Here is a 26,659-nt window from a genome sequence, read left to right as displayed (position 1 = left end):
CACTGGTATGTACCTGGTTGCGGGTATGGTGGCGAAAAATCTCGCCGGACCCGGTGTGATCATTAGTTTTATCATTGCAGCGGTGGCAAGCATTTTTTCCGGTAGGAAAATACACAGCTCACACAGCATACAACATTTAAAATACCGTTCGTGTTTCTTTTAGGTGCCTGCTATGCCGAGTTCGGCGTACGCGTGCCACACACTTCCGGTTCAGCTTATATGTACTCATATGTAGCGGTGGGCGAGTTTGTAGCGTTCATCATTGGCTGGAACATGATATTGGAATATTTAATAGGTAAGCAAAGCACGCGATTTAAATTCTCATAACTCCAATGAGGCGTTTCATTTAGTTTAATATTGAATAAACTGAATTATTATTCCCTAACAGGAACAAGTGCCTGTGCGTGTGCTTTAAGTTCGAGTTTCGATTCGCTAACCGGCGGCGCAATAGCGAACGGAATCGGCGATACAGTCGGCACCATATTCGGTAAGACTTAAATGCATTCGTTTTCAATATGCTTTAATTTGTGCTCATTCGATTTTATTAGCACTTAAAACTAAACGAACATTTATCATAACTACCATCTCTGACTCATCCACCACTAGGTAAGCCACCCGATTTTATAGCATTCGGCATAGCGTTGATTATGACCTGCGTATTGGCGATGGGGGCGAGTAAATCGGTGATATTCAATCATACATTGAATGCCATAAATCTCGCGACATGGGTATTCGTGATGGCAGCCGGTTTATTTTATGTTGACACCAGCACTTGGACGGAGCATCAAGGCTTCTTGCCATATGGCTGGAGTGGTGTAAGTTGCAAGAAAAATGATGGCTTATAAAAAACCAATCACTGCAGGACATGAAGGATTTTAAAGTGCTTGTGCTTTTACATCCTGTTACAGGTGTTCTCGGGTGCTGCGACCTGCTTTTATGCTTTCATCGGTTTCGATATTATAGCCACCACCGGTGAGGAGGCGCACAACCCGCAGAAGAGCATACCGAAAGCTATTGTTGGCTCACTAGTGATCGTTCTGTTTGCGTATGTGAGCGTTAGTTTAGTCTTAACACTAGTTGGTAAGCCTGTTGCATAATATTTGCTGACTTTGTGTCGAATCATTCAACTTTAATTTGCTTGCAGTGCCCTACGACCACATTAGCGCCGGCGCGGCGTTGGTGCAAATGTGGTCTTACGTGGGCGCACCGAAATGTCGCGCCATTGTCGCTGTGGGCGCCACCGCTGGGCTATCCGTGGCAATGTTCGGCTCCATGTTTCCAATGCCACGCGTGATTTATGCAATGGCGCAAGATGGACTCATATTCAGGTACTGTAGACGCGCTGATATATTATGCATTTGGTGTCATGCTTTATTTTTGTACGCTCTCCAGGCAACTCTCACAACTGTGGCAACGCACGAATGTGCCGGGTTTGGCGACCATTGGTAGCGGTATTGCAGCTGCGCTAGTTGCGCTCACGGTGCGTTTGGAGATACTCGTTGAAATGATGTCCATCGGCACACTGCTCGCCTACACGCTGGTCTCCACCTGCGTGCTGGTGTTGCGCTACCAACCGCACAGCACGTCGCTGGTTGAGCTGCTGCCGGCACAGCTGCGCACACCGCTGGCGCCGGGCACGGCAACGGATCCGAGCGCTACCACCGCCGAAGTGTTGCCGTCGAACAAATTAACAATAAAACGCGTTACGCGTGGCATGTCCGATTCGGATGACTCGTTCATCGATGAGAGTCCAGAGGGCTACCTAGGACGCGATGATCAATTTCTCGTGTCCGATCGTTCAGAGAACAAATTCTATGGTAGTGTGCATGGCGCGCCAACTGGACCGACCGGCCAAGCAACCGCCTTCGATACAATGGGTCTAAATTTCGTATCGCGCAAAATACACGATTATGCGTACCTATGTCCCGGCTTCTTTCCATGGATCAATCCCGGCCAAGCCACAGCGGAAAGTGGTATGTATGCATTTGATTTGTTGGTTTTTAGTCATGTAACTGTACTTAATAGTGTCTTAAAATCTTCACATAATTTTATGGTAGCACAACATTTACTCATAGACTTTTCGAAATTGTTGCTTTTTTATTATTATCTATATTATTTTCACAAACAGGCATGTATGTCACGAAACTTGTTGGAATCATGTTCGGTCTCATATTCTTCTTGGATCTGTTTGCGGCCATTGGCTGGTCCGGTGGCTTCGCCGCATTCATTTATTTCATTTTGTTCATTGGCATATTTGTGATACTATTAATTATATCAAGACAACCACAAAATAGGTAAATAATATTACTTATTTGCATTAATTTATGCCAAACGCAAACAAACACGCACACACACAAGTACAAAATGTTTAAATTTTGTCTTCTTATTTCATTTGTCTTAGATATGCGCTCGCATTCCTAACGCCGGGACTTCCATTTATTCCAACAATTGCCATAACCGTTAATATTTATTTAATATTTAAATTAAGCATACTCACCTTAGTTAGATTCACCATCTGGATGACTCTGGGCTTCATCATGTACTTCTACTATGGCATAACGCATAGCACACTCGAACAGACGACTGATGAGATAGAACTGCATGTCGATAAGGACTATGTACGTGCACTAGAATGAGACAAACAGAGAAAGAAAAATAAATATTTATTTTTTTAACAATTTTTTGCAGAGTAAAAATGTTGAGGAGAAGGCCGTGTGGGATCAGCCAACGTATATGAATCAAAGCAATGAGCCTGTTTGGGCTACAAAGGATACACGGGCAAAACAGACCACAGCAACTACAAGTGAGTTCGACAAGAAATTTGTTTCTTGCTTTTTTTGTAAATTAAATTTTTCTTTGTGTTAATTTCAGAACGCTCCAACACAAATTATTCCAAAGCAACTGAAAGCAATTCTTCAAAACAACCACAAACAAAAAATTCCACTAGTACAAGAAATACAACAGCGAATTCCACAACAGCAACAACAGGCAGCGATGGCAAATTCACCATGTTCATCGATGAGACGCAATTCCCCACGTGGGATGATTAAAAGTAGCAGGCAAAAGTAAAAACTAAATGTATTTAATTAGAAATATTCCAACTAAACGAAAATTAAAATAATTAACAAAAGTTCGAAAGATTTATGAAGGAGGAAAATGCACTAGGTCTGTATTATACACGCGTAAACAATAAGAATGAGTTAAAAAAAAAATACTAAAAGTAAAAAAATTTAGTAAAAAGTTATTAATACTTGAAAATTGTTATGATATTAAAGAAATTAGTAAAAACTAAATGAAAACAAATATATGCAATGAGTGCGATTTCAGTTTTCGATTGTGAACAAAAAAAAACAATTTTTGTGATTCCTTTTTCGAGTTCTTAACGCAGGAACTTTAAGTTACATAAATGTATATAGCGTCAAGTAATTTACAATAACAAAAAATTTAAAATTATATTAATATAGTATATACATACATATTTGTAAATTATATACAAACAATACATATACATATATAGTTAAATACATAAAACATACAACTGCATATACACACACATACAAACAAATTGTCATTATACTATTAACATACATATGAGAAATACATAAAAATATAATATTTATACATTATATTATACATATACAGTGTGCGACAAAACTAAAGCACGGAATATATTTAACTGGATAAAATCATAAATTAGGCATTACGTGATGTTTTATTGATTTGTATTATTAGTTCATGTATTCTTCTTTTAAAATTAGTAAAAATTAAACAAATTAACTTATTAAAAAAATATATAAAATACCATATATGAAAAACTCCAAAAATTTGGTGCGACAAAACAAAAGCACGAAATGGTTTTATGATTGAAAAATTTATGTCTTTCAATATTTGGTTGCGTATCCCTTATTTTTCAATACAGTTGCACATCGGCTAGGCATGGACTCAATTAATTTATTTGATGTGTCCCAGGAAATGCTTTTCCATGCTACCTTCACTTGAATGTATAAAACGGCCTTATTTTTACAATTCTCAAGTCTGATTTTTCGATCTAAAATTTACCATTGGTTCTCTATGGGATTGAGATCAGGTGATTGTGCGAGTCGCTTCAAAATCTCATTCCTGTTATCAACAAACCACTGTTTTACACAAATAGCAGTGTGTTTCTGGTCGTTGTCATGTTGATAACTCCATTTTAAAGCCATTTCTTCTGCAACATGTGGCAGCATTAATATTCTGAGAAATATTTTTATGCTTATATTTGTCCATTATACTGTTTATATGATGAATTTATCCTATTGCATTCCCTAGTACATTGTCTCCACCATGTTTCACCGCGCTTGTTTTATAACGTTGATTTAGGCGTTGTCCCTTCGGTCTGCCTACCAGCTTCAGCCCATCTCAATCTTTGATATTAAACTTCGATTCGCCAGAAAAAAGTACAGTTTGCCATTTGGTAATCGCTCAATTTATGTGCATCCTCACAAATTCCAATCACGCCAGTCTGTTCTTTAAATAAATAATACGGCTTTTTTGCAATAACTTGCTACAGGTAGCATGAAAATTCCCCATGGACAGCTCGACGTTGTATGGATCTCTGTAATATATTTAACCGTAATTGTCTTACAATAGATATTGCCGATATAAAAGGGTAATTTTTTATTGCCCGAATGACTCCCTTATCCTCTCGTTCGGTTGCTCTCCACGGCCGTCTACCTCTATGCGCTGTAACCAAAGAGCTTGATTTGCCAAATCAGCTAAATGTTCGGGAAACATTAGGATGATTTATTCCAAACTTTTTTGCAATAGTCATAACCGATTCTCTTTTCTTAAAATCCTTAACAAATTTTTTTCTAAAATGAACAGAATACTTATTTCGAGCCATTGAAATATCTTTCTCTTTAACATACAACCAACCGTACTGAATGACGAACTGCAACTGAATATGCATTAATATTTTTCTAATTAGATAATAACTACACATATCCAACATTTTTGATCATTAAAAACCGTTTGACAAACAATTAATGTGCAATTAATGTAAATTCTTAGTTATGTGCTTTTGTTTTGTCGCATATATTTAATTTTATATAATATTTTAGTAAGTTAATTTGTTTAATTTTTACTAATTTTAAAAGAAGAATACATGAACTAATAATACAAATCAATAAAACATCACGTAATGGCTATATATATTTTATTCGGTTAAATACCGACAAAACTGTATGTATATATACATATACATACAGGCGTATATATGTGTATGTATGTAAATGCATTATTGCATGCAATTCTTATTAAAAATTAACTTTAAACAAATTTTTTAAATTAAAAAAGATATGTGAATAATTGAAATTATAAATTTTACTAATTAAATTAATTTATTGCAACAACGTAGCAGCATACAACAAACATAAGTCATGAATGTATGCAAAAAACCAAAGCAAAAAATTATTTGTAGTTATATAATTCAATAGCGCATTGATATGAAGAGAAAGCATGCCAATGTTGTACATAAAGACATATTATGTAAACATGCATACATACTATGCAATCTCTATAAACAAAAATTATTTTTTACTTAATTAATTTTTCATACCAATCAAAGTTTAAATTTAAATTCTAAAATATATATACATACATATGTACATACACTTTTCGATAACAAAAATATATGTACATACACGTATAGTTAAACTTTTCAATGCTGTGTTTAAACAACTTTACTGTTTGTGTAAATACTTAATTTTTACCTCTCAGTACATAAATATGTAAATACAACAAACATTCTATTCTTATTGTTAACCTTAACGTGCTGTTGTTATAAAATCTGTAAAAAAAATTAATAACTTTAAATTTCTTTATTGCCACAACTATTATATACATATAACGAAATGTTACAAATATAAGTAGTTAAAATATATATGATTGCAAATTTAATAAACAAATATTGTTTATTAACAAAGCAGGCAACACATACCAAAGCAAAGCATGAAAACCAAGTACCAAATATGAAGGAAATAGCTGAAAACTTTAAAACAACAAATAAATAACTATATTTGTAGCATAAAAAATAGTTAATAAAAAATAAAAGTAAATAAATAAATATTAAACTGAAAAAAATAAATAAAAGCCAGTTCGTTTGACCCCGAATATACCTCCTTTTCATTAATAAAAAAATTATATGTATGTGCAAACCAAAAAAATCAAAAATATCATTTGTTAAAGAGATTACATATACATATATGAAATTCTGCGTTTATGTACACGTAATTGTTAAGCAACTTTATATTATTATTAATTTTAAGCCATTACTACGCAGTATATTTTCGATTTACGATAAACGCTTGGTAAATGCTAAATGAAAAAAAAAAATATTTTTGTGCTAAAACGAGAAGATAATACTGAAATTTCTACCTACATAATTAATTCAACCACTTTTATACTGTGCTCTTTAAAACATACATACAAATTGCTTACTAAATTGTGAAAACCAAATTTTTTATATAAATATTAATAAATACACCTATGTATGTATGTACTGTTATTTTAGTTTTTTTTTTTGTTTTGATGGTTGAGACACAATTTCGTAGCGATCAAAGCCATTGGGTCAGCTTTGATCTATGGAATTGTGTGCAGCGACAAAATTTTATACATCACTTTTATTTGAATTTACACAATTAAATAAACATAAGCGTTTTCACTGCTGCAATTAAATGTTTATATACATATTTAATATACATTTTTTAAGCGCTATATCCATACATACATATACTATGCAAGTACATTACCGGTTACTGCACTTTCTTTTATATGTATGTATTTACTTTTATAGTTATAAAAAATCTCCACAAAATGATTTGGTATTAATTTCATTTTGATTAATACAAACAAAAAATTATGGAGTTAATGGAAAAATTAAAATGTCACTTTGGCACTATTAATTATTTTTGAACATTTATTAGCTTTAAGAAATAGTGTATCATAAAATTTAATTGCAACTTGCTAACAAACTATACAAATATACATATGTAGATATGTATGAGTTGTCCGTACAGGTGTGCATATACTAAATGCACACGGATATACTAAGAGAAAAAAAAAAAAAAGATTTCGCCATTTTACTGTTATTCTTGCATTTCTTTTTAAACAAAAATTTTATTAACAAAAAGCAAGAGAGTTGTTGATCAACTTAGCAGAAAAAAATTTATACAAATAGCAATAAAAATTACATGCATAACTGAAAGTATCAGCTGCAACAAGTAACAAACGCAAACAAAAAACATATCTTTTTGGGCAAAAAGCAACGGAAATCTAGTGGTCTTATGTACGTAGATAGCAAAGAAAATGTTGAAAAATTTTAAGAAAATATCAAACGAATTTCAACTGGACTAGAGATATTTACAAAAAAAAATAAATTCAGAAAGTTTAAATAATTTGCTGCACTTTTCAACGATACCAATTTTTAGTTTGACAATATATATATTTTTTTAACTGCATTTAATCTTTTTCTTACATTAATGTTGTTTATTTTTTTGACAATATTTAATAATTTTAAAGTTGTGTGTTGTGAGATATTTACAAAAAAAAATTAAATTCAGAAAGATTAAATAATTTGTTGCACTTTTCAACAGTACCAAGGTTTAGTTTGACAATATATAAATATATTTTTTAACATTTATTATTTTTTTAACTGCATTTCATCTTTTTTTACATTAACTTTGTTATTTTTTTGAAAAAAATTAATAATTTTTGGTTTTTTTTTGACAATATTTAATAATTTTAAAGTTGTGTGTTGTGAGATATTTACAAAAAAAATTAAATTCATTTAACAACTTTTATTTTTTATAATATTTTTTTATATTAATTTTGTTTTTTTGACAATTATCGATTTTTGGGTTTTTGACAATATTTAATAAATTTAAAGTTGTGCACTGCTGCAGTTGCAGAAATTTTCTACTTACATTATTAACAGCTGTTGTATCACGCGTTTCGTAGATGCTTCTTGAAAATCAAACACGAGTTAATATTTCCTTTGGTTATGTTGACACTAAAAACTTGTATGAGTTTGAAAGCCAAAGCAGCCAAATACTTTTTATGATTCCAACTTATAATAGCATGTATTATTTGTTTTTCCCGACAAACACGCATTATATAAAACACTTAATAAACATTTTTGCGCCCACACGACACTTTACCGCGCTTTAGAATACACTTGCTGCCCCGGTTATTTTACGTTGCTAATAATACGCTGCATAACACAATTTTACATTAAAATTTCGTTACTTGTACACATATTATTTCTATTTCTTAATTCATTTAATATTTACACGCACTTCAGTTGAAATTCTAAGCAAACGAAAAGGTCGAATATAATTTGTAACGGACCGCCAATAACAGTGATGACAAATAGAAATGAAAACAAACACAAACAATACGAACCACTAAACACAGCGCAGACTAAACAGTGCAAATATCGATAAGTACACATATGAAATGCTCCACTTATTCATTATACATTTCAAATAGCTGCTAATGAATAATTGTTACTAAATAATAGACACATCTACAATAACAGCACTTTTAACAATTTTGTTCTTCCATAGCAGAACAATTTGAAATGCGAAATGCTCTGGGAGCAAAGCCGGTACCACCTAAAACACGAAACATATAACATATAACTGAGCAACTATAACTATCTACACTTAATAAATCTACAATTTTATTGAATTTGCTAATAAAATCGAAAACTTATATATAAAATTAAATGACGAAAAGTCGTGTTTGCCATTATATAAAGTTTGCAAGTGTATGTGAGTTTTCCAACAATTACAGTTCACTTCAAATAATTGTAACTGAAATAGTATTTTTCGATTTTTTATTTTTATAATAATTTAATTTTTTAATTGTTTATCCTCCTGGGACAAGCAAAAGGAATAAAAGCGATAATCACAGTAACTAATGAAATTGCTGAAAAAGGATTTCGAATAACCATTACATTAAGACATAGTGTCTATATATAAATGAGGAAAATCTGGAAATCCCAATACTACAAGAAAACTATTTATAGCAAGAAGTGTGAAACTATTTTTTAAAAACGTAATAAAATATATTGAAGAAATAGTTAAGCGTAAAAAAACAGTTGTTACATAAATATAATACAAACTGCATTATATTAATTTTAATGTTTTTCTGCTGAAATGAATGTACCTAAGTTTTTATTTATTTCAAAAGACTGAATTATTGAAATTGTTATTGTAACGCGCAACTGTATAATTTTGACAGCATTATTGAGACAAAAATTGTAGTTGAAATTTAAATAACCTATACAAAGTTTGAAAATATTGGCAACTAAACGTAAAACAAGCTAAATAAAGTGGAATCAGTAAATGATATGTATGTACTTGAAATATTATATTTACAAATAATAATATAAAAAAACTTTACTTAATTTAAATTTAACAAATTTTAATACTACTTATACATTGCAATTGGATTCTATTGTATTACAGTCAAAATGGAAAATTTATGCAGTTTAATGTTAAAAGCTAACGCATATATTGACTTAAATAAACATACTAACATAAAAAACAAATAGTTAAAAAATATTTAACAGAACAACTTATGTAACTTACCTATTTAACAACAAAAGTAAAGAAGAAAAAACTACCAATAGCAAAAATATTAAGGAAATTAGTAACTTGTTATAAAATATACAAAACAAATACTCATGAAACAAGTTCTTAAACAAAAATGAAATGAAATGAGAACGTGCAACTCATTAACGTACATTTTTCTTCATTTGATTTATGTGTTTATCACTCTGAATGAGATTTAAATCATTAAATACCTAAATTACTATTAAAAGTAAAAAGAAGTAAAAAAAAAATTAACAAAAAAATAAAAATAAAAAATTTGTTTGCTAACATTAATGATTGTTGTTTTATTTTAGAGTTATAAATAACTAAAATTGACAACTTAAACTCCAAACTTTTTAATTATTATATAAATAAATCTATTAAATTTAAACGGCTTCGTTTTTTATAACAAAGTTGATTTTAGTTTGCTTTTAAATCCGACTTTTCATTTCCTTTTCCTAAAATCGATATAAAACCATTTATCGATATATTCTGCCCACAGAATGACTGTTCTCATACTAGACAGCATACAGATATACGCTTATACGTAATAAACACAGCTCGAAAAATCATTACTTTTGCATTGTTGGAAAATTTTTGTGGTTGCATTAAAAAGCGCATTAATTCTCAATTAAACAAGGTATAAATACAGAAATTGTACAATATATGCGGAATAATACAATAAAATCAGTTGATATCACGAAATTATTGAAATGTGTACCAAATACTAGTAAATAAAGTTTGCAATCATACGCCCCTTCGCCGAAAAAGTGGGACTTCGCTGACACTGAGTGACACATATTTATGTATGTGCACATGTACATACATACGTATCTAAATTTTTGTATATGCTCAGCGATTGTGTAGGCCGGAAGATATTGATTAAAAGCAAATGAAATTTACTTAAAAGTTATATTAATTAGCAAACATATTAATTATTTGATTTTGATCCTCCTTTATGCAGTTAAACTCAATTGCTAAGACAACATGACTGACTCCAAGTATTTTACAACTACTAAGAAGGGTGAAATCTTTGAACTAAAATCCGAGTTGAACAATGACAAGAAGGAAAAGAAGAAGGAAGCAGTGAAGAAGGTATAGACATATAGCAAACAAACTGATACTCAAATACTTAATATTTTCTGTTAACATTTAAGGTCATCGCCAGCATGACGGTGGGCAAAGATGTATCTGCGCTGTTTCCCGATGTCGTCAATTGCATGCAAACAGATAATTTGGAGTTGAAAAAATTGGTCTACTTGTATTTAATGAACTACGCCAAATCGCAGCCGGATATGGCAATAATGGCTGTTAATACTTTTGTGAAGGTAGATATTTAATTGTATAAAAGACAATGTTATTACATTTTAGTTACAATGCAGGATTGTGAGGATTCCAACCCACTCATACGTGCATTAGCTGTGCGCACCATGGGCTGCATACGTGTTGATAAAATCACCGAATACTTATGCGAGCCACTACGCAAGTGCTTGAAAGACGAAGATCCTTACGTGCGCAAAACCGCTGCTGTATGCGTGGCCAAACTATATGATATCTCCTCCTCAATGGTAAATGACGAAAATATTTAATTTTATTTGCAAATTACTAATACACGTACATTAGGTTGAGGACCAAGGCTTCTTGGATCAGCTTAAGGATCTACTCTCTGATTCAAACCCCATGGTTGTGGCTAACGCCGTTGCCGCGCTAAGTGAAATCAATGAGGCTAGTCAGTCTGGCCAACCGTTGGTTGAAATGAATTCAGTAACCATCAATAAATTACTCACTGCACTTAATGAGTGCACCGAATGGGGACAAGTGTTTATACTCGACTCGCTGGCCAACTATAGTCCCAAAGACGAGCGCGAGGCGCAGTCTATTTGCGAACGTATTACACCACGTTTAGCACACGCCAATGCGGCAGTGGTTTTGAGTGCTGTAAAAGTGCTCATGAAACTGTTGGAAATGCTTTCAAATGATAGTGACTTCTGCGCAACGCTCACAAAGAAATTAGCGCCACCATTGGTTACGCTGCTCTCGTCAGAGCCTGAGGTGCAGTATGTTGCTTTACGTAACATTAATTTGATTGTGCAGAAACGGCCCGACATACTTAAGCACGAGATGAAAGTATTCTTTGTCAAGTACAACGATCCCATTTACGTAAAATTGGAAAAACTTGACATCATGATACGTTTGGCTAATCAAACCAACATTGCCCAAGTGCTGAGCGAGCTGAAGGAGTACGCCACAGAGGTGGATGTAGATTTCGTGCGCAAAGCAGTACGTGCCATCGGACGCTGCGCCATCAAGGTAACTTTTATAATTTTTGTTTTCGGTTTTTTTTTTAATTAAAAGTTTATAAATGTATTTCTAATTTAAAATTTTCTCGTACACTTTAAGGTTGAGCCGTCGGCTGAGCGCTGTGTTTCCACGCTACTCGATTTGATTCAAACCAAAGTCAACTACGTGGTACAAGAGGCAATTGTCGTCATCAAGGACATCTTCCGCAAATACCCGAACAAATACGAGAGCATTATCAGCACATTGTGCGAAAATCTCGATACGCTTGATGAGCCCGAGGCACGTGCCTCTATGGTCTGGATCATTGGCGAATATGCCGAACGGATTGACAACGCCGACGAGCTGCTCGATAGTTTCTTGGAAGGTTTCCAAGACGAAAATGCGCAAGTGCAACTGCAACTGCTAACCGCCGTCGTCAAGCTGTTCTTGAAACGCCCTTCAGATACACAAGAGTTGGTGCAGCATGTGCTCTCATTGGCCACGCAAGACTCCGATAACCCTGACTTGCGTGATCGCGGTTTTATATACTGGCGCCTGCTGTCAACCGATCCAGCTGCGGCCAAAGAAGTTGTCTTGGCTGATAAACCGTTGATTTCGGAAGAAACTGATTTGCTTGAACCTACGCTATTGGACGAGCTGATCTGTCACATCAGCTCATTGGCTAGTGTGTATCACAAACCGCCCACAGCATTTGTTGAGGGACGCGGTGCTGGCGTGCGCAAGTCGCTGCCAAATCGTGCACCGGCAGCCGGCACGGCCGAGCCGGAGGCTGGTGGCGAAGCTATGGTTATACCGAATCAGGAGTCGCTGATTGGCGACTTGCTATCTATGGACATTAATGCGCCCGCCATGCCTGCGGCTGCGCCAACCACCAGCAATGTTGATCTACTAGGCGGCGGTTTGGACATTTTGGTAAGCATCTTTTATATGAAATTGTTCTATAAAATATTAACAACTTTCTCATTGCTATAGCTTGGCGGCGGTCCAACCGAGCCCGCAGCTGGCGGCGCTAGCAGCTTGCTTGGCGACATCTTCGGTCTGTCCGGCGGCCCTCTCACCGCAGGCGTGCAAATACCGAAAATTGTTTGGCTACCCGCCGAAAAGGGCAAGGGACTCGAAATACAAGGCTCATTCTCGCGTCGCAACGGTGAAATCTTTATGGATATGACACTAACCAACAAAGCTATGCAGCCAATGAGCGGTTTTGCCATACAATTGAACAAAAACAGCTTTGGCTTGATGCCTGCCTCACCCATGCAAGTGGCACCATTGCCACCAAACCAAAGCACTGAAGCCACGCTGCCACTGGGCACACACGGTCCGGTGCAACGCATGGAACCATTGAATAATTTACAAGTTGCTGTCAAGAACAACATAGACATATTCTATTTTGCGTGCTTGGTGCATGGTAATGTGCTCTTTGCCGAGGACGGTCAGTTGGATAAACGTGTGTTCTTGAACACCTGGAAGGAGATACCCGCTGCCAATGAGGTGCAATACAGTCTAAGCGGTGTAATTGGTACCACCGATGGCATTGCCTCGAAAATGACCACCAACAATGTATTTACCATTGCCAAGCGCAACGTGGAGGGTCAGGACATGCTGTATCAGTCTCTCAAATTAACCAACAACATTTGGGTGCTGCTCGAACTGAAACTGCAGCCGGGCAATCCCGATGCTACGCTCAGTCTTAAGTCGCGCTCGGTGGAGGTGGCGGCCATGATTTTCGCCGCCTACGAGGCCATCATACGCTCTCCATAAGCAGTTGGGGTGTGGAAATCAGCAGCATTAACAACACTTGTTAAAATTTAATGCATAAAATATGCCGGATATGCAACTAACTGTATGCAATCATTCAATTAAAAAGTTATGCAAATATCGAAATATAAGTATTCTATTGCAGCGCAAATCTATTCCCCAATTATAATTTTGTTTTCATAAATTGTTGTAAGCAGAATGTTACAAATTGCAAAAAATGTTAAATGTTAATCAAATTAAAAAAAATAATAACTAAAATATAAAAAATATATGTGGTCTGTCGAAAAGTTGTTCGAGTGAAACATTCCTAAGCATTGAAATTTAAAAACAATTGCGATTGCTTTAAAATATGGAAAAAATATTAATATACATATATTACAAACATACATAATGCTATATATATACATACATATATAATAAAAATATTTGAAAAAAATAAAATATACATAGGTTTTAAATTTCGGAAATTAAAAAAAAAAGTGTGGGTTCGGCCGTATCGATATTCGATATCTGTATGCTTATCATAAGAAAAAAATGCTTATAAATATTTCCACTTAATTCAAAATAATTGCAAGTTATCAAATAATAAGTATCGAAATAGCACATTTTCGCTTTAAAATGTGATTTTTGCAGCAACAACAACAACAACCACGCTACATGCGAATTCACAACAGGGCATATTGCATTTCGAGGAAATCATAAAGATACACATCACATTACCGAACACGAATGGATGTGCCCAGTATTTTGCCGATTGCAGATAATGAAAATTCAATGAAAACAATCCACAAATTTTCGCCGAATCGTGCCCGCTGCCCAGCTGTTATGCCCGACATGAACTTTTAATTCGTTTGAAAGATTTCTTAACTCTTTAATGAAGCTACTTGTAAGGTGGTTACTTCTTGGAACGGCAATCGGTTGACTGGGCTTCTTGTTTGTGTAATTTTTTTGTTATTTTTAGTTTAAGAAGTATCTTAAAGAGAAGGTAGGTAACAGCTTTGAAGCTTCGAATACGAGTTGCGTATAAAATGCACAAATTTATAAAATAAACACAATGAGAACTTTTTTTTTGACAAATCTTAATATTGAACTATCATACTCTCGATAGGAAGAAGGTAGGTCCCACTAAAGCCCGAGATGACTCTTTTCTAGAGAATTTCGAAATTTTAAGAAACCGAGCTCAATTAAAAATAATAAAAATAATGATAATAATCCTCTTTCTTCCTTCCTTACTCTACTAAATTGGGTTTCTCAGCGTAATTGGCAAGATCAGCTGTTTTTAACCATAATATTGTAATAAAAATCGGAATTTAAGAGCGAAATACGAAAACTTTTAGGTTCTATAAAAAAATTCACTTAATTTATTAGCAAAATTTTACAGAACAAATGTTGAAGAAAATATCTGTGAAGTACGTAAATATAAACCGTTATTCATTATTAAAAATAATAAAAAAAAATAATTTAAAAAAATATATAAAAAAAAATAATTTAAAAAAATATATAAAAAAAAAATTTAAAACAATATATAAAAAAAATTTAAAACAATATATAAAAAAAAAATAATTAAAAAAATAATAATTTAAAAACATTAAAAAATAGAAATAATTAAAACAAAAATAAAAATTAAAAAAAAAAACAAATATATATTTTTTTTAATTAATAAAAGAATTTTTAATTAAAAAATATGTATTAACAGCAAAAAAATCTAAAATTTTACAGACAAATGTCGAAGAAAATATGTGCGAAGTACGTTAAAAAAAATTAAAACATACAAATAAATAAAACACAATTAATTAAGAACAATTTAAGTACTAAAAGAATTGTAAATTAAAAAAATAAAAAACAAAAAAAATTGCGAATTAAAATAAATAAAAAAATCAAATTTAAAAAATATCAAAAACAAAAAATTTCTGAAATAGAAAATATTACAAAAATATTTAATTAAAAGAGTATTAAAAATAAAATAATTAATTAAAAAAAACTTTGAAAATTAAAAACCATTAAAAATTAAAAAGAGGTTGGAACAAAAAAAAATATTTAAAATGCAAAATATTAAAATCAATCAAAAATAATCATAATAATATCAAAAAGGAAAATACTACAAAAATATTTAATTAAAAAATTATTAAAAATCCAAAAAAATTTAATCAATTAATTAATGAAAAAACTTTAAAAATTAACAAAAAAAAATTTAATTAAAAAAGGATATTTAAAAATTAAAATTAAAAAATTACAAAGAAATAAAAACAAAAAAAAATTAAAAAAGGATATTTTAAAAAATTAAAAGATTACATGTAAAAACAAAAAGAGAGAAATTTAGAATATGGTATACTATTCTACTCTCAAAAATGTCACCCGCTGAGTGTGTGTGAAGAAGTGAAAACTACATTTTATACACATTTATAATTAATAATTTTATTTTTTCAGTTTTTGCTTACAATTAGTACAATGTAATATCTAGCTTAAAGTACACAAATTAAATATATGTATATATTATTTTATTTAAAACGTTATATTATTTCCTTTTTTTATTTTATGTATGTTTGTTTTTGTAGCAAAACGCAAGGCCACAGGAATAAAAATGTGAGTTTGACTGCAAAAATACAAAAAAGTTTATTAAAAAACTCTTTTTAAATGTATTTTTTAAGGAAACTATTCAACAATGCCACCGCTGGCTTTGAAAATTAATGCGAAGCCATCTTTACCTAAAAGGAAAGTAATAAATTCATCTGTTGGTGAATAGAGTTAGACTATAATATATAACTAAGAGTTTTACTGAGATTACTTGACTTTTAGCTAACGATATGGAATACAGAAAAATACTATAAGACAAAACAATGGGTTAAATACAAGATGAATTACAAAATAAAATAACATAAAACAAATGTATTAATAAATATTAAAAGAAAGATAAAAAAAGATTATAAACACTTTTAAGAGTTTATTTAAAAAAAAAATTAAGAATTTATTAAAAAAAAAAATAACAATTTATTTAAAAAAAAATAAATATTTTATTATAAAAGAATTTAAAAATTAAATTAAAAAAAATATAAAAACTAAATTTAAAAAATAAAAATTAAAATAAAAAAATGTAAATAAATAATTAAAAATAAAATTAAAATTAAAGAATTTATTAGGAAAAAAAATATTTTTAAAAACTTCAAATTTTTTTTTAATTAAGAATTCATTAAAAAAAGTTTAATTAAAGAATTTACTAAAAAAAAATTAAAAATTAAATGATTATAAAAAAAATTAAATTAAATAATTAAAAAAAAATAAAATTACAGAATTTATAGAAAAAAAAAAATATTTTTAAAAATTTTAAGACACAAATATACAATTTTTTTAATACGATAAAATTTTGATATATTACTCGTATGTTAAATGCAATTTCAAATAACGCATGACACTAAATATGTTATATACTATTTATCATTCCTAATTGGCAATAAACATAATATTTCTAATACAAGTGATAAGATAAAGGCTAATAAAATACTCTTTTTGTCTTATTTGCACAAATTACGCGCAGTTATTTCACTGTTTATGGGATTTCGAGGAAACAAATCTGCATAATTTAGGTGACAGCTGTAGAAATGCTAGACTAACATGGCGTAGTATGCTTTCTATGTATGTACATGTACATATGTATGTATGTATATATGCTTATGACTGTATATTTATATAAATAATATAATCAGTTTCATTAGTAATACTATTTTGTTGTTGAAGTGACAAAAAAATCTCAATTTCATTAAAAAGCAGCGTCAACATTCGCCATTCAATCATCTCACCATTCATGAAAGCCAGCGATTGGTGTACTTTACTTGTTTACGTGGAACACAAAAACTTTTCACATTAATTACATATCTATATTAGTGATAAACAGTTGTCTCGTAATTTGTTATTATATAAAATCTACCACACACCGACATACATATGTACATATGTATGTATATGTCCATGCGTGTGTGCTTTATACTGAAATTATACTAAGTATTCATGGAAAATATTAAAATTTATACTAAAAGCAAATAGTACATGATGAAATTCGCAAACGACTAACTGTTATCAACTGCATAAGTAACATAATTTAAATGCGTGTTGAGAAACAATTTTTGTGGCTTAAAAATATATATTAATTATTATTTATGTTTGTAAAGCATCAATTCTTTTATAATTTACCATAAATCACTTGAAAAAGTTAAAGTTTTATTACAATAATTACAGTAAGTATTATCATCTGTTTAATTCGCATAAACACTTCATATTAAATAACTCAACAAAAAAAATGTTTAAAACGAAAATAAAAAAATTAATAAAGTTATAAATTTTTACATTATTTGTTATTATAACGAGTCTTGTTTACAATTATAAATTTGATTACAATTTTAGGAGCATTTATCGCATATATATACATATGTACATACATATGTATGTATGTGCATACATGCATTCATAGATCTACTATTAAAAATTGTATTACACATTATTTACTTTTCACCCGTATTATCAGAAAAATCTGAAAATAATTAAAAAAAGAAGTGAGAAGAAAATTAAAAATAAAGAAAAAAAAAATTAAAGTAAAAAAAATATGAAAAAAGGAAAACAAATAAAAACAAAAAGAAAAAAATTAAAAAAATACATATATTACACATTATTTATTTTTAAGCCGTATTATCAGAAAAATCTTCAAAAAGAAAGAAAAAAATTTAAAAAAAAAGTAAAGAAAAACATTAAAGAAAAAACAAAAAAATACAAATTTTTTCAAAAAACGACGGTAACATTAGAAAGCACCAAAATCTCACTTTACAAACCTAAATTTTCATTTAGTTTGAATTAATTTATTACATATGTTTGCTATGCTATAGTATACTCTTAGTTTAAACTATGCTTTGCAAATTAATTATTTGTATATATTTTTTTTCGCTTTCATGATACTTATTTGCTTTTATACCGAGGTACGCGTACATTATTCTTAAGCACTTTATATATTTGTACGTGTATAGTGTTAATCTCAGATTTTATGAAAGTTTATGAAAAAAAATTATAATTGAATAACGATTTTTTGTTGTTTTAAGTTAAAATTTGACGTAACAGCTGAATAACTGCTTCGAAAACTCAAAATCATATTTTAAAGTTACATAAAAAAAATTATACGAAAAACTGCAATTCGTAAACTATAGAAATAGAAGAAGCAAGAACTGCACATAGCAGTTAATGTAATTTTTTTAATATACATACATACCTTCATATGTATAGTATTTTTCACAAATCACTAAAAAATAATTGTATTGACGGATCTTTGATATGAAAAGTTTTCGTTTGCTAATACGTAAATTTTTAAATAAAATTAATAAAATTAATTGCCCTACATTAATATTTTCAAAAAATTAAAAAAATATGCGTTTTTAAAACTATTTTAGCCTTAAAATTTAAACTATTACCAAGTAATTAACCATAATGTCAAATTAATACTATCGAGTAAGCATTTAGACTTTAATAATTTAAAAATAAAACATTAAAACGGTTATAGTGAACTTTTAAATGATCGAAATCGAAAAACTGTAAGCAAATCGGGTTGAATTGCATTACAGCGTCACTCCAACTGCCAGAAAATGTTTTTGCTGCCTTCCCAAACTTTTAAGGTTAGAGTTCAACACACGCCACTGCAATGTATGTATATATGTATTTTACCTGCATGTATTTATAGCAAAATACCAAATCGAATTTTGTAGAGCTACCAACACGGTATTTTGTTGTTGTTTACATATTTTATGCTGCACATGCAGTTGACTGCATTTGTTGTTTGTTAACCCTTTAATGCATATGCTGCTGTCCGAATTCATTCATTTCACGTTGTGTCACATAGCCCATGAGACGCGGTTTAAGATCAGCTTGCTCTGGCCTGTGTGCTGTAGGCGCCCCCTGTGTCGGCGTTAGTTTGCCCAGTGCATCCAATGTTGTGTAGCCGCTGAAATTCGTTATATTGGCATTGTTTAGCGGCGAGTGGGGGTCCCTGGCGCCCGTTGTTGTCGGCGTGTTAAAGAGTAATGCTTGCAAAGTGCTTGGTTGCACGTAAGCGCTGTTGGATTGGCTGCCAGCAGCCGCTCCAAGCGTTGGTGCTTTATCATCGGCACTTGTGTTGGTGTTAACTGAGATTGCTGGCGGTAGTGTTGTTGTTGCACCCATAGTCTTTGGCTTATGTGCCTCAAGACTATCAACCGTTATATAACCGTTATTATTGGCAGCTGTGGCTTTCGGCTGCTGCTTCTGCTCTGTCCATGTTTCAGGAGCTGCGCGCAAATCACTTGCATTTATATAATTGCTATTCGTACCTGCTTCAATGCCGCTGGCGCCTATTTGTGGCGGTTGATCCCAAGCGCTGGGCGTGTTTAAAGCTGTGGGCTTTATGTAGCCACCATGGCCGACGGATTCATTTGCAATCTGTGCCGCTGCTGTTGTTGTTGGTGTGCTTTGCGTTGGCCACTGTGGCAGCGCGGTCGGTCTAATGTAACCGCTGAAAGCGGTGTTTGGTGGCGCAGTGTTATTTTCCGTTGCTGCCGCAATTAACGCATTCGCTTGCACATAGCCGTGCGCGCTGGGTTGTGCAGTTACTGTAGCGTCTGCTGGTACTGGCGCCTTTGGCTGCATCCATGCCTGCAAGTTGTCCGCCATCACGTAACCGCCAAGCACACCACCGGTTTGCACTTGCGCAGCTTGTACGTAACCAGTAGGCTCCTCGGCTATGCGCTGTAACGGTACTGCATCCTGTGCGCCCAGTTCGCTGTTAGCGCCACTACTACTGCTTGTGCTATCTATCAGGGAGTCAGCCGAACTTTCAGAGTTTAAGTAATCGCGCTTGTGATAGGCCAAATCTTCCTCGCCACTTTCATTTTCTGAAGTCTGTGTTTCTGCCAGCGCGCTAATACTACGTCCGAAATGCAACCCGCCACTCATGTAGCCCAAGTCGTTCTGCTGTCTGCTTAACAGGTGATGCTCCTCGATGTGCAATCGTTCATTGCTGTCGCGGAGCGGCTGAGTGTTGATGTTACGTGACGTTGGCGTTGCTATGAAATCGTTGACGACATCAACGCCACTACCGTTGACTATGTTGCTGTTGTAACCGCCGCCGCCGCAGCCACCGCCATTCCGCTCCTTCGTGAGGTAGGCATCCACCAGCGCTGCGGGCAGCGTGCATTGTATATCACTCATCATTTTCCATTTTTTCGTTGCGAAGAACATGAGCGCCATCAACATCAGCGATGTGCAGACAATCATTAAGGTGATAACGGTAATTTTTCCTAGTTGTCGCTGTGAACAACCAAAACTCGTCAGCGGATACCAGTCCGATTTATACAACAAATAATTGTCTTTTTTGTGATATTGCACCAGTGCAGCCTTTTCCCGTTCCACATCCGCTGCATTGTCAGTACCGACACATGCAAATTCATCGTTGTATTCGTAATTATTTGCATCGGGGTCGAATTCGGTTTGATGTGCAATCACATCCTTCGGATTCACTTCGTTATTCTTGATCAAGCCCGCATTGATCGCACGCACTTCCACGTTGGTTTGGTAGTCCGGATCGGGGCAGGCGGGCACACGCAGCACGCAACTATTGCCGAAAACAACGGCTATGCGACGACGTTCGACATAATCACCGCGCAGCACGGTTACGGCTACTTCATAGTAATCAACGCGACCGCCAGGCTGGCTGGGCCGCAACCACTGCACCTTCACTTCTTTTGAATTCATGGAGGTTGTTCCGGAGTAGGCCATTTTAGAGGGGGCTAGTGAAAGAGGGCATTATTCAAATGGTGAACAGGGAGATGGTGATAGATATTACATTTTTGTAGTTAAAATTTAAAAATTAAATATAAAAAAAAATTAAATATAAAAAAAAATTAAATATAAAAAAAATACATATAAAAAATTTACGCAAACAAAAACATTACCTAAAAAATTTTTTTTAACTTTTTTCTCCTTTTTGTTGAAATAAAATAAAAATATGCATATTTAAAAAATGAATTGGAATCAATTAAATTTTAAATCACCGAAATATTCTATAGTGTAAACTTACCGCTCATATAAGTTGTGAAGTGAATATCATTGCTGTGATTGGACTTGTACCTTGTGACCGCGATAACAAACACTTTATATGAGGTAAAACTGGTGAGATTCTCCAAAACAAAACTAATCTTGTCGGCGTAATCCAAGCGCGAGGCATTAACTACAAACTCCTTATTGTTTCGCTTGACAATATACTGACGTATATAACCGTTGGCTTCACTCGGCGCCAGCCAAGTGATTTTCGCACTTGTATTTGTCAGCTCGGTCACTTGTAATTGTCGTGGTGGTGAAGGTGCCGCTTCGAATGTACGCACCAGTAGTTGGTCATTCGGCTTGCCCGCCTTTACATTGGAGAACATAAACATTTCCAAACGATACAGCGTAAAGGGTTTTAAGCCTGTTATATTAAACTTATTCCAATTCTTATCGATTGTTATGATAGTCGGGTCGCTAACACAAGCAGTCCTTTCAGCTGGCACAGTTTTGGCGCTGCTGAATGGCTCAAACAGGCCGCTCTCTACACTAGGCGGTGTTATGCTGTCGGTATCCGGTGTATTCGCCACCTCACAATAGGTGAGATTGTAGCCGCTTAAAATTGATGGGCAAACTGTCTTCGAGCTCCACTGCACGCGCAATTCCGTTGCGGAGATGGACAAGATTTCGGGTTCCATAGGTTCAAAATCGGCATTCACATCTACACTGCAAGACGTCCAATGCATGCCGGTATTATAATCAATATAATTAGCGGATACGGCTAGCGTTAACGAGTGATCATGTTCGGCCGATTGTGGTTCGGTAGCAAAGCGTTGTGTTTTGCTGCTCACTTGTTGGAAGTGTATTGAACCCTACGCATTTGAAGCAAAATAGAGGTTATCGAAATTTAATTTTTGTTTATTTTATTAATGACACTTACTCTGCAATCTGTGGGCATGGCCAATTTCGAATAACACCAATACACCGTATAATTTTGTAGACCCTCCTGCGCTTGTGGTGGCAGCCAGGTTAGCGTGTAGGAACGATTTGTCTCATGATAGACATTATGTATGGAGTGTGGTGTATGGTGCTTGGCTAATCTGCTCGTTTGTGGGTATATGGTAATGACATTTGCTGTAGAGGATTCCCCCATATGATTGCGACTACTTATCTCGAAAGTATAGTGCAAATCATTGTGCCATTCGAAAATGGCAAAATTTGCCTCTTGTTGTCGTGGCAGCAGTGCTCTGTAAACAATTTAGCGCATATTTTGTATTTTATTTCGGTTACATTAGTTTTACTGATTAATATTGACACCAGTCCTCAAGCATACGTATAGTAATTTTTTTTAATTTAATTGGTTTTAAATAATTTAAAAATAACTTAAAATAAAAATTTTCATTCATTCAATTTTTTTTTATTTTATTAAGCAAAAAACCGCAATGTTATGTGTCATATTATTTTTGAATTAAAAATACACTTATGTGCATATATTTGTGTACGTATGTTTATTGATAAGCCACGACAACAAACACTTTGGGGGATACACTGAAAAAGGTTATTGGATCAATTGTGATTAGTGGCGAATTAGTCAAATTTTGTGTATCAATGACGTATATTTTTTTTTTTTTTTGGTATTTATTTTCTTATTTTTAAATGAAGTTAATAGCGTTTTATTAACAAAACATTTTGGTTTTCATTAAAAATTTTTTTTTGAAAATTGAAATGTGAACGAAATTCTTGAAATACTCAAGAATGCCTCATAACCAAGAAAGATAGAATATTTCGATTCGGGTTCATAACTATTTTCAAAGTTTCTTTGAAACGTTTGTTATGCCAAATTATAAAAAAATAATGAATTTTGTATAACCACCGAAGCGACCGCAAATCCCACTTTATAGATAAATTTTTCTTTTAGAGAAGTTATTTTCTACGAAGCGCTCAAATATTTATAAATTATCTACACACGTATCTAAACATAAAGATCATTCTTTCTTAAAAACGTGCACATACGAGTATATGATTACACAATTTTTGTTTATGCAGCAAAATAAATTTTACGAGTGTTTAGCGCTTGTATACATATGTAAGTAAGTAGCTTTGAAGCCCCATATCTACAACGATTGAGTATTACGCAGATAATTAACAAATTTAAATAGAAATCAAATACACCATTACAAAACAAAACGAGTACAATAGCCGAGCGCACAATTAAGTACTATAAGTGCATACAACACACATAAGTACATATATTTTGTAACACTTAAACAATTAATTCTTGGGAAGCACAGACAGTTTGGCACATTGCTTAGCCAGCAAGTATTTTGTTATTTTTCTATTTAATTGCGGTTTATTTTTTATTTAGACTTCTTCATCATCACATACACAAATACAAACATGTATAACTTATAATTATACTTGGCAGAAAATATTTAAAGCCGAAACGAGCGTTTTTGTTGTATTAGTCAAGTTCTAATATTATGAAAAAGCATATTCCCAGAAATACCTCATGCAATGCCTTTGACCTACTGAAGTGAGAAAAATAGTTCAATTGTTCAATGCTTTTCAAATACATTAATTGTTCACTGCTTATCAATTTGCGTGAAATAATTACATCGAAATATAAATAAATTTAAGCTCCTTAATAATAATATCATACTGAAATATCTAGATTTGAATATTTCCTTTTCCGCTGTTATAAAGAACAATAACAATATGTATATTTACATATATTACCTGATAGGAAAAGGCTCGCAACTCACGTAACAATTTATGTTTGAATGTACTTAAACGTGTATGACAAACTGTTTATTTACTTTTTTATCAACTATTGAGAATTACTTTGCGGGAGTGGGAAGTTTTAATTGTAGGTGTTACAATTTCTATATCAAATACTTCCGGTCACTTAAGTGGGTTACAAAAAGGAAATAAGAAACTGTCAACAAATAGAAGTTTACCTCGTTTGGTCATTGACGCGCTTTTCCAAAGCACGTATGATGTACGTAAAATTATCGCCATTCTCCTCCCATTTTTCTAATTGCTCCCAATACAGCCGTACTTCGGTTTCCAGTGGATTTATATAAAAACCACCATTATCGGTGCGTGGTGGCCTGTCTGGCATACGGGGTTTCGTACGGAAACGACACTTAAACGTTTGACTCCACATATCCTCTCCGGCAACAGCCGTTCGCACTTTAACACGTAAACGCAACTCATAAGAGTAGTGGGCATATGGCAGCTCGGTTATTGATAATTTGCAACCACGATCAACACGCACCACACGCACTTGTGAACTGATATTTTCTATTGCGAAGCTATCTGGCTGTAAGAGTACTTCCCACTGTAAACCGCGGTGTTTGTTAGGTGTGTATGAGTCATATTTTGGCATGCTCCAAATTGCATCCATACTATCTGTGGTCAATTTTATAATATGAAAATCTTGACCTGGTCGGGCTGGCACCATCAAATTCAAGTTATTTATAGTGAATTCTTGTTTGTAGCTGCCTAAAGCATTAATGCTGTGAACTTTAAAGTGATATTCCTCAACTTGTGGTCGATAAGAATACTCTGCGGTAATGTTACAAACCACTAATGGTTTCATATCAAAATTACAGTAGGCCGGCGTTTCGTAATCAGGTGAATTTATGTAATACGTGAGATTGTATTGTGTAAGTACTGCATTCTCCGGTTGTGTGAAATTACAAACCATATATTCGAAATCAAAACTGCGACAATTGAATTGTCTAACACCCCTCGGCGGGGTACCCACGTAAATGGTAGACTCATCGATCGCATCTCCATCACATTTACAAAGAAGTCGTAACGACTGCTCGCGTTCACTGTGAAACATATAAACAATGTAGCTACTATTCACTACCAATATATCCTTTTCAGGTACGTGTTGGCCGGTAAGTTGATTTATGAATGTTAATTTGCAAGGATCATCAAATCGGTTAGGATTTATGAGACACGATATATTTACACTGCCGCCCACATTAACATCTGCATGCGGTGGTCTTGTCTCACCTACATCAGGGAATGCGTTCGCCAAGTTTGCTAAACACAACACAATGGTTGCGATGCTAACGTATCGCAATAATTCACTCATGTTGCATATACTACTGTACGTATATTTTGCCACTGTCTTATACTTATATGTACGTATGAAGTGCCCGCAAGCAACCAAATTGTTTCACCTTTTTGCGGTTTTATTGCAGAGGTAGCGATTTGTCCAATTCGCGGAAATATGCACGCTATGCAGTACCTTCTTGCACTTGCACCACAATCACACACTTCCCCTCCTTTGTTTCTCTTATGTATGTGATCTACACTGCGTCCTTCTGGCGCATGTATGCAAGCACACACAATACTATGTACAACAGCGCAGATCGAATTCGAATTCTCGGAAATTCGTTTACTTAGAAATTGACCTTTCTGGGAAAATTTAATATTCTTTATATTAAAATTTTATATTTTTCACAACATTATGAATTAATTAAAGTCACACATTTCATATTTCTTCATTGCATGTAACTTTTTCACCAAATTTTATGTTTTTGGACAGTTTTGCGTATATTAATTTTACTGAAATTTTCAAATTCTCAGAATTGCACCACACACTATCTTCTTCTTCGTCTCTCTCTCTTTATTTACAACCAAGTTACACGCACTATGTAAAACACAACAATTCCAAACGGAGAACAGATTACGAATGAATGAGCCACTCAAAGCAGGCAGCACCTGTGCATGGGTTGCCATTTCTTTTTCCTTTTAACAAAGTGACATTAAACAGTTGATATACTATAGCTTTGTGGTTTTGATAGAATTTTTTTAGTTACTCAGATATTAAATATTGTACGAAATTTGACATTTCGTACTAAATAATTATTATTTTTAATAAGTAAATAGGGAAAACATTT

At 33.1% G+C, this 26,659-nt stretch overlaps 4 protein-coding genes across 6 annotated transcripts in view; 2 read left to right on the top strand and 2 right to left on the bottom strand.

The window, feature by feature from the left end:
- The window catches only part of LOC126758485 (uncharacterized), a 54,948-nt gene extending 52,357 nt beyond the window's left edge, over positions 1–2,591 (bottom strand). Inside the window, exon 1 of one of the 2 annotated variants that reach the window (XM_050472756.1) lies at positions 2,498–2,591. In XM_050472756.1, the coding sequence (XP_050328713.1) occupies positions 2,498–2,539 (42 nt within the window). In that variant the 5' untranslated portion in view covers positions 2,540–2,591. The remainder of the gene's footprint in view (positions 1–2,497) is intronic. The other variant, XM_050472758.1, reaches the window with a different exon arrangement.
- Positions 1–3,568, top strand: part of LOC126758495 (cationic amino acid transporter 2) — a 26,695-nt gene extending 23,127 nt beyond the window's left edge. Inside the window, exons 4-14 of the mRNA XM_050472776.1 lie at positions 1–101; positions 164–295; positions 389–487; positions 607–815; positions 909–1,080; positions 1,145–1,328; positions 1,393–1,973; positions 2,129–2,294; positions 2,402–2,618; positions 2,689–2,803; positions 2,872–3,568. The exon at positions 1–101 is cut by the window's left edge and continues 15 nt beyond it. Coding sequence (XP_050328733.1) covers positions 1–101; positions 164–295; positions 389–487; positions 607–815; positions 909–1,080; positions 1,145–1,328; positions 1,393–1,973; positions 2,129–2,294; positions 2,402–2,618; positions 2,689–2,803; positions 2,872–3,050 — 2,155 coding nt within the window. The 3' untranslated portion in view covers positions 3,051–3,568. The remainder of the gene's footprint in view (positions 102–163; positions 296–388; positions 488–606; positions 816–908; positions 1,081–1,144; positions 1,329–1,392; positions 1,974–2,128; positions 2,295–2,401; positions 2,619–2,688; positions 2,804–2,871) is intronic.
- A 6,588-nt stretch (positions 3,569–10,156) lies between these two features.
- Positions 10,157–14,137, top strand: LOC126758478 (AP-1 complex subunit beta-1). Its single transcript, XM_050472747.1, has 7 exons — positions 10,157–10,275; positions 10,600–10,730; positions 10,793–10,963; positions 11,018–11,203; positions 11,259–11,945; positions 12,036–12,848; positions 12,909–14,137. The coding sequence occupies exons 2-7, from the start codon at positions 10,623–10,625 to the stop codon at positions 13,695–13,697; spliced, it is 2,754 nt and encodes a 917-aa protein (XP_050328704.1). The 5' UTR covers positions 10,157–10,275; positions 10,600–10,622; the 3' UTR covers positions 13,698–14,137.
- A 2,807-nt stretch (positions 14,138–16,944) lies between these two features.
- On the bottom strand, positions 16,945–26,458 carry LOC126758474 (cytokine receptor). Of its 2 annotated transcripts, XR_007666855.1 has the most exons (5): positions 24,698–26,458; positions 22,681–22,987; positions 21,778–22,612; positions 19,392–21,487; positions 16,945–18,216 (listed from the first exon to the last, which is right to left on the bottom strand). XR_007666855.1 is itself a non-coding variant. In XM_050472744.1 (4 exons), exons 1-4 carry the CDS (start codon positions 25,846–25,848, stop codon positions 19,515–19,517), a joined length of 4,266 nt encoding a protein of 1,421 aa, XP_050328701.1. In that variant the 5' UTR covers positions 25,849–26,458; the 3' UTR covers positions 19,025–19,514. The 2 variants fall into 2 exon arrangements, 1 of the variants encoding a protein (XP_050328701.1); XM_050472744.1 differs by lacking the exon at positions 16,945–18,216 and having other exon boundaries at positions 19,025–21,487.
- Between the last annotated feature and the right edge of the window lie 201 nt (positions 26,459–26,659).

This window comes from Bactrocera neohumeralis, chromosome 5, assembly GCF_024586455.1.
Source record: "Bactrocera neohumeralis isolate Rockhampton chromosome 5, APGP_CSIRO_Bneo_wtdbg2-racon-allhic-juicebox.fasta_v2, whole genome shotgun sequence".
Classification (NCBI taxonomy): Eukaryota; Metazoa; Arthropoda; class Insecta; order Diptera; family Tephritidae; genus Bactrocera; species Bactrocera neohumeralis.
The sequence above is the reverse complement of the archived record's forward strand: the minus strand, read 5'-3'. Positions and strand labels throughout refer to the sequence as shown.

Excerpts from the sequence above, each read along its gene's own strand:
- LOC126758474 (XM_050472744.1), bottom strand. The coding sequence starts at position 25,848 with ATGAGTGAATTATTGCGATACGTTAGCATCGCAACCATTGTGTTGTGT. Across the intron at positions 22,988-24,697 it reads CGCGTCAATGACCAAACGAG|AGCACTGCTGCCACGACAAC; the intron begins GTAAACTTCTAT and ends AATTGTTTACAG. Across the intron at positions 21,488-21,777 it reads CTTCACAACTTATATGAGCG|CCCCCTCTAAAATGGCCTAC; the intron begins GTAAGTTTACAC and ends CTCTTTCACTAG.
- LOC126758478 (XM_050472747.1), top strand. The coding sequence starts at position 10,623 with ATGACTGACTCCAAGTATTTTACAACTACTAAGAAGGGTGAAATCTTT. Across the intron at positions 11,946-12,035 it reads TCGGACGCTGCGCCATCAAG|GTTGAGCCGTCGGCTGAGCG; the intron begins GTAACTTTTATA and ends GTACACTTTAAG. Across the intron at positions 12,849-12,908 it reads GCGGCGGTTTGGACATTTTG|CTTGGCGGCGGTCCAACCGA; the intron begins GTAAGCATCTTT and ends TCATTGCTATAG.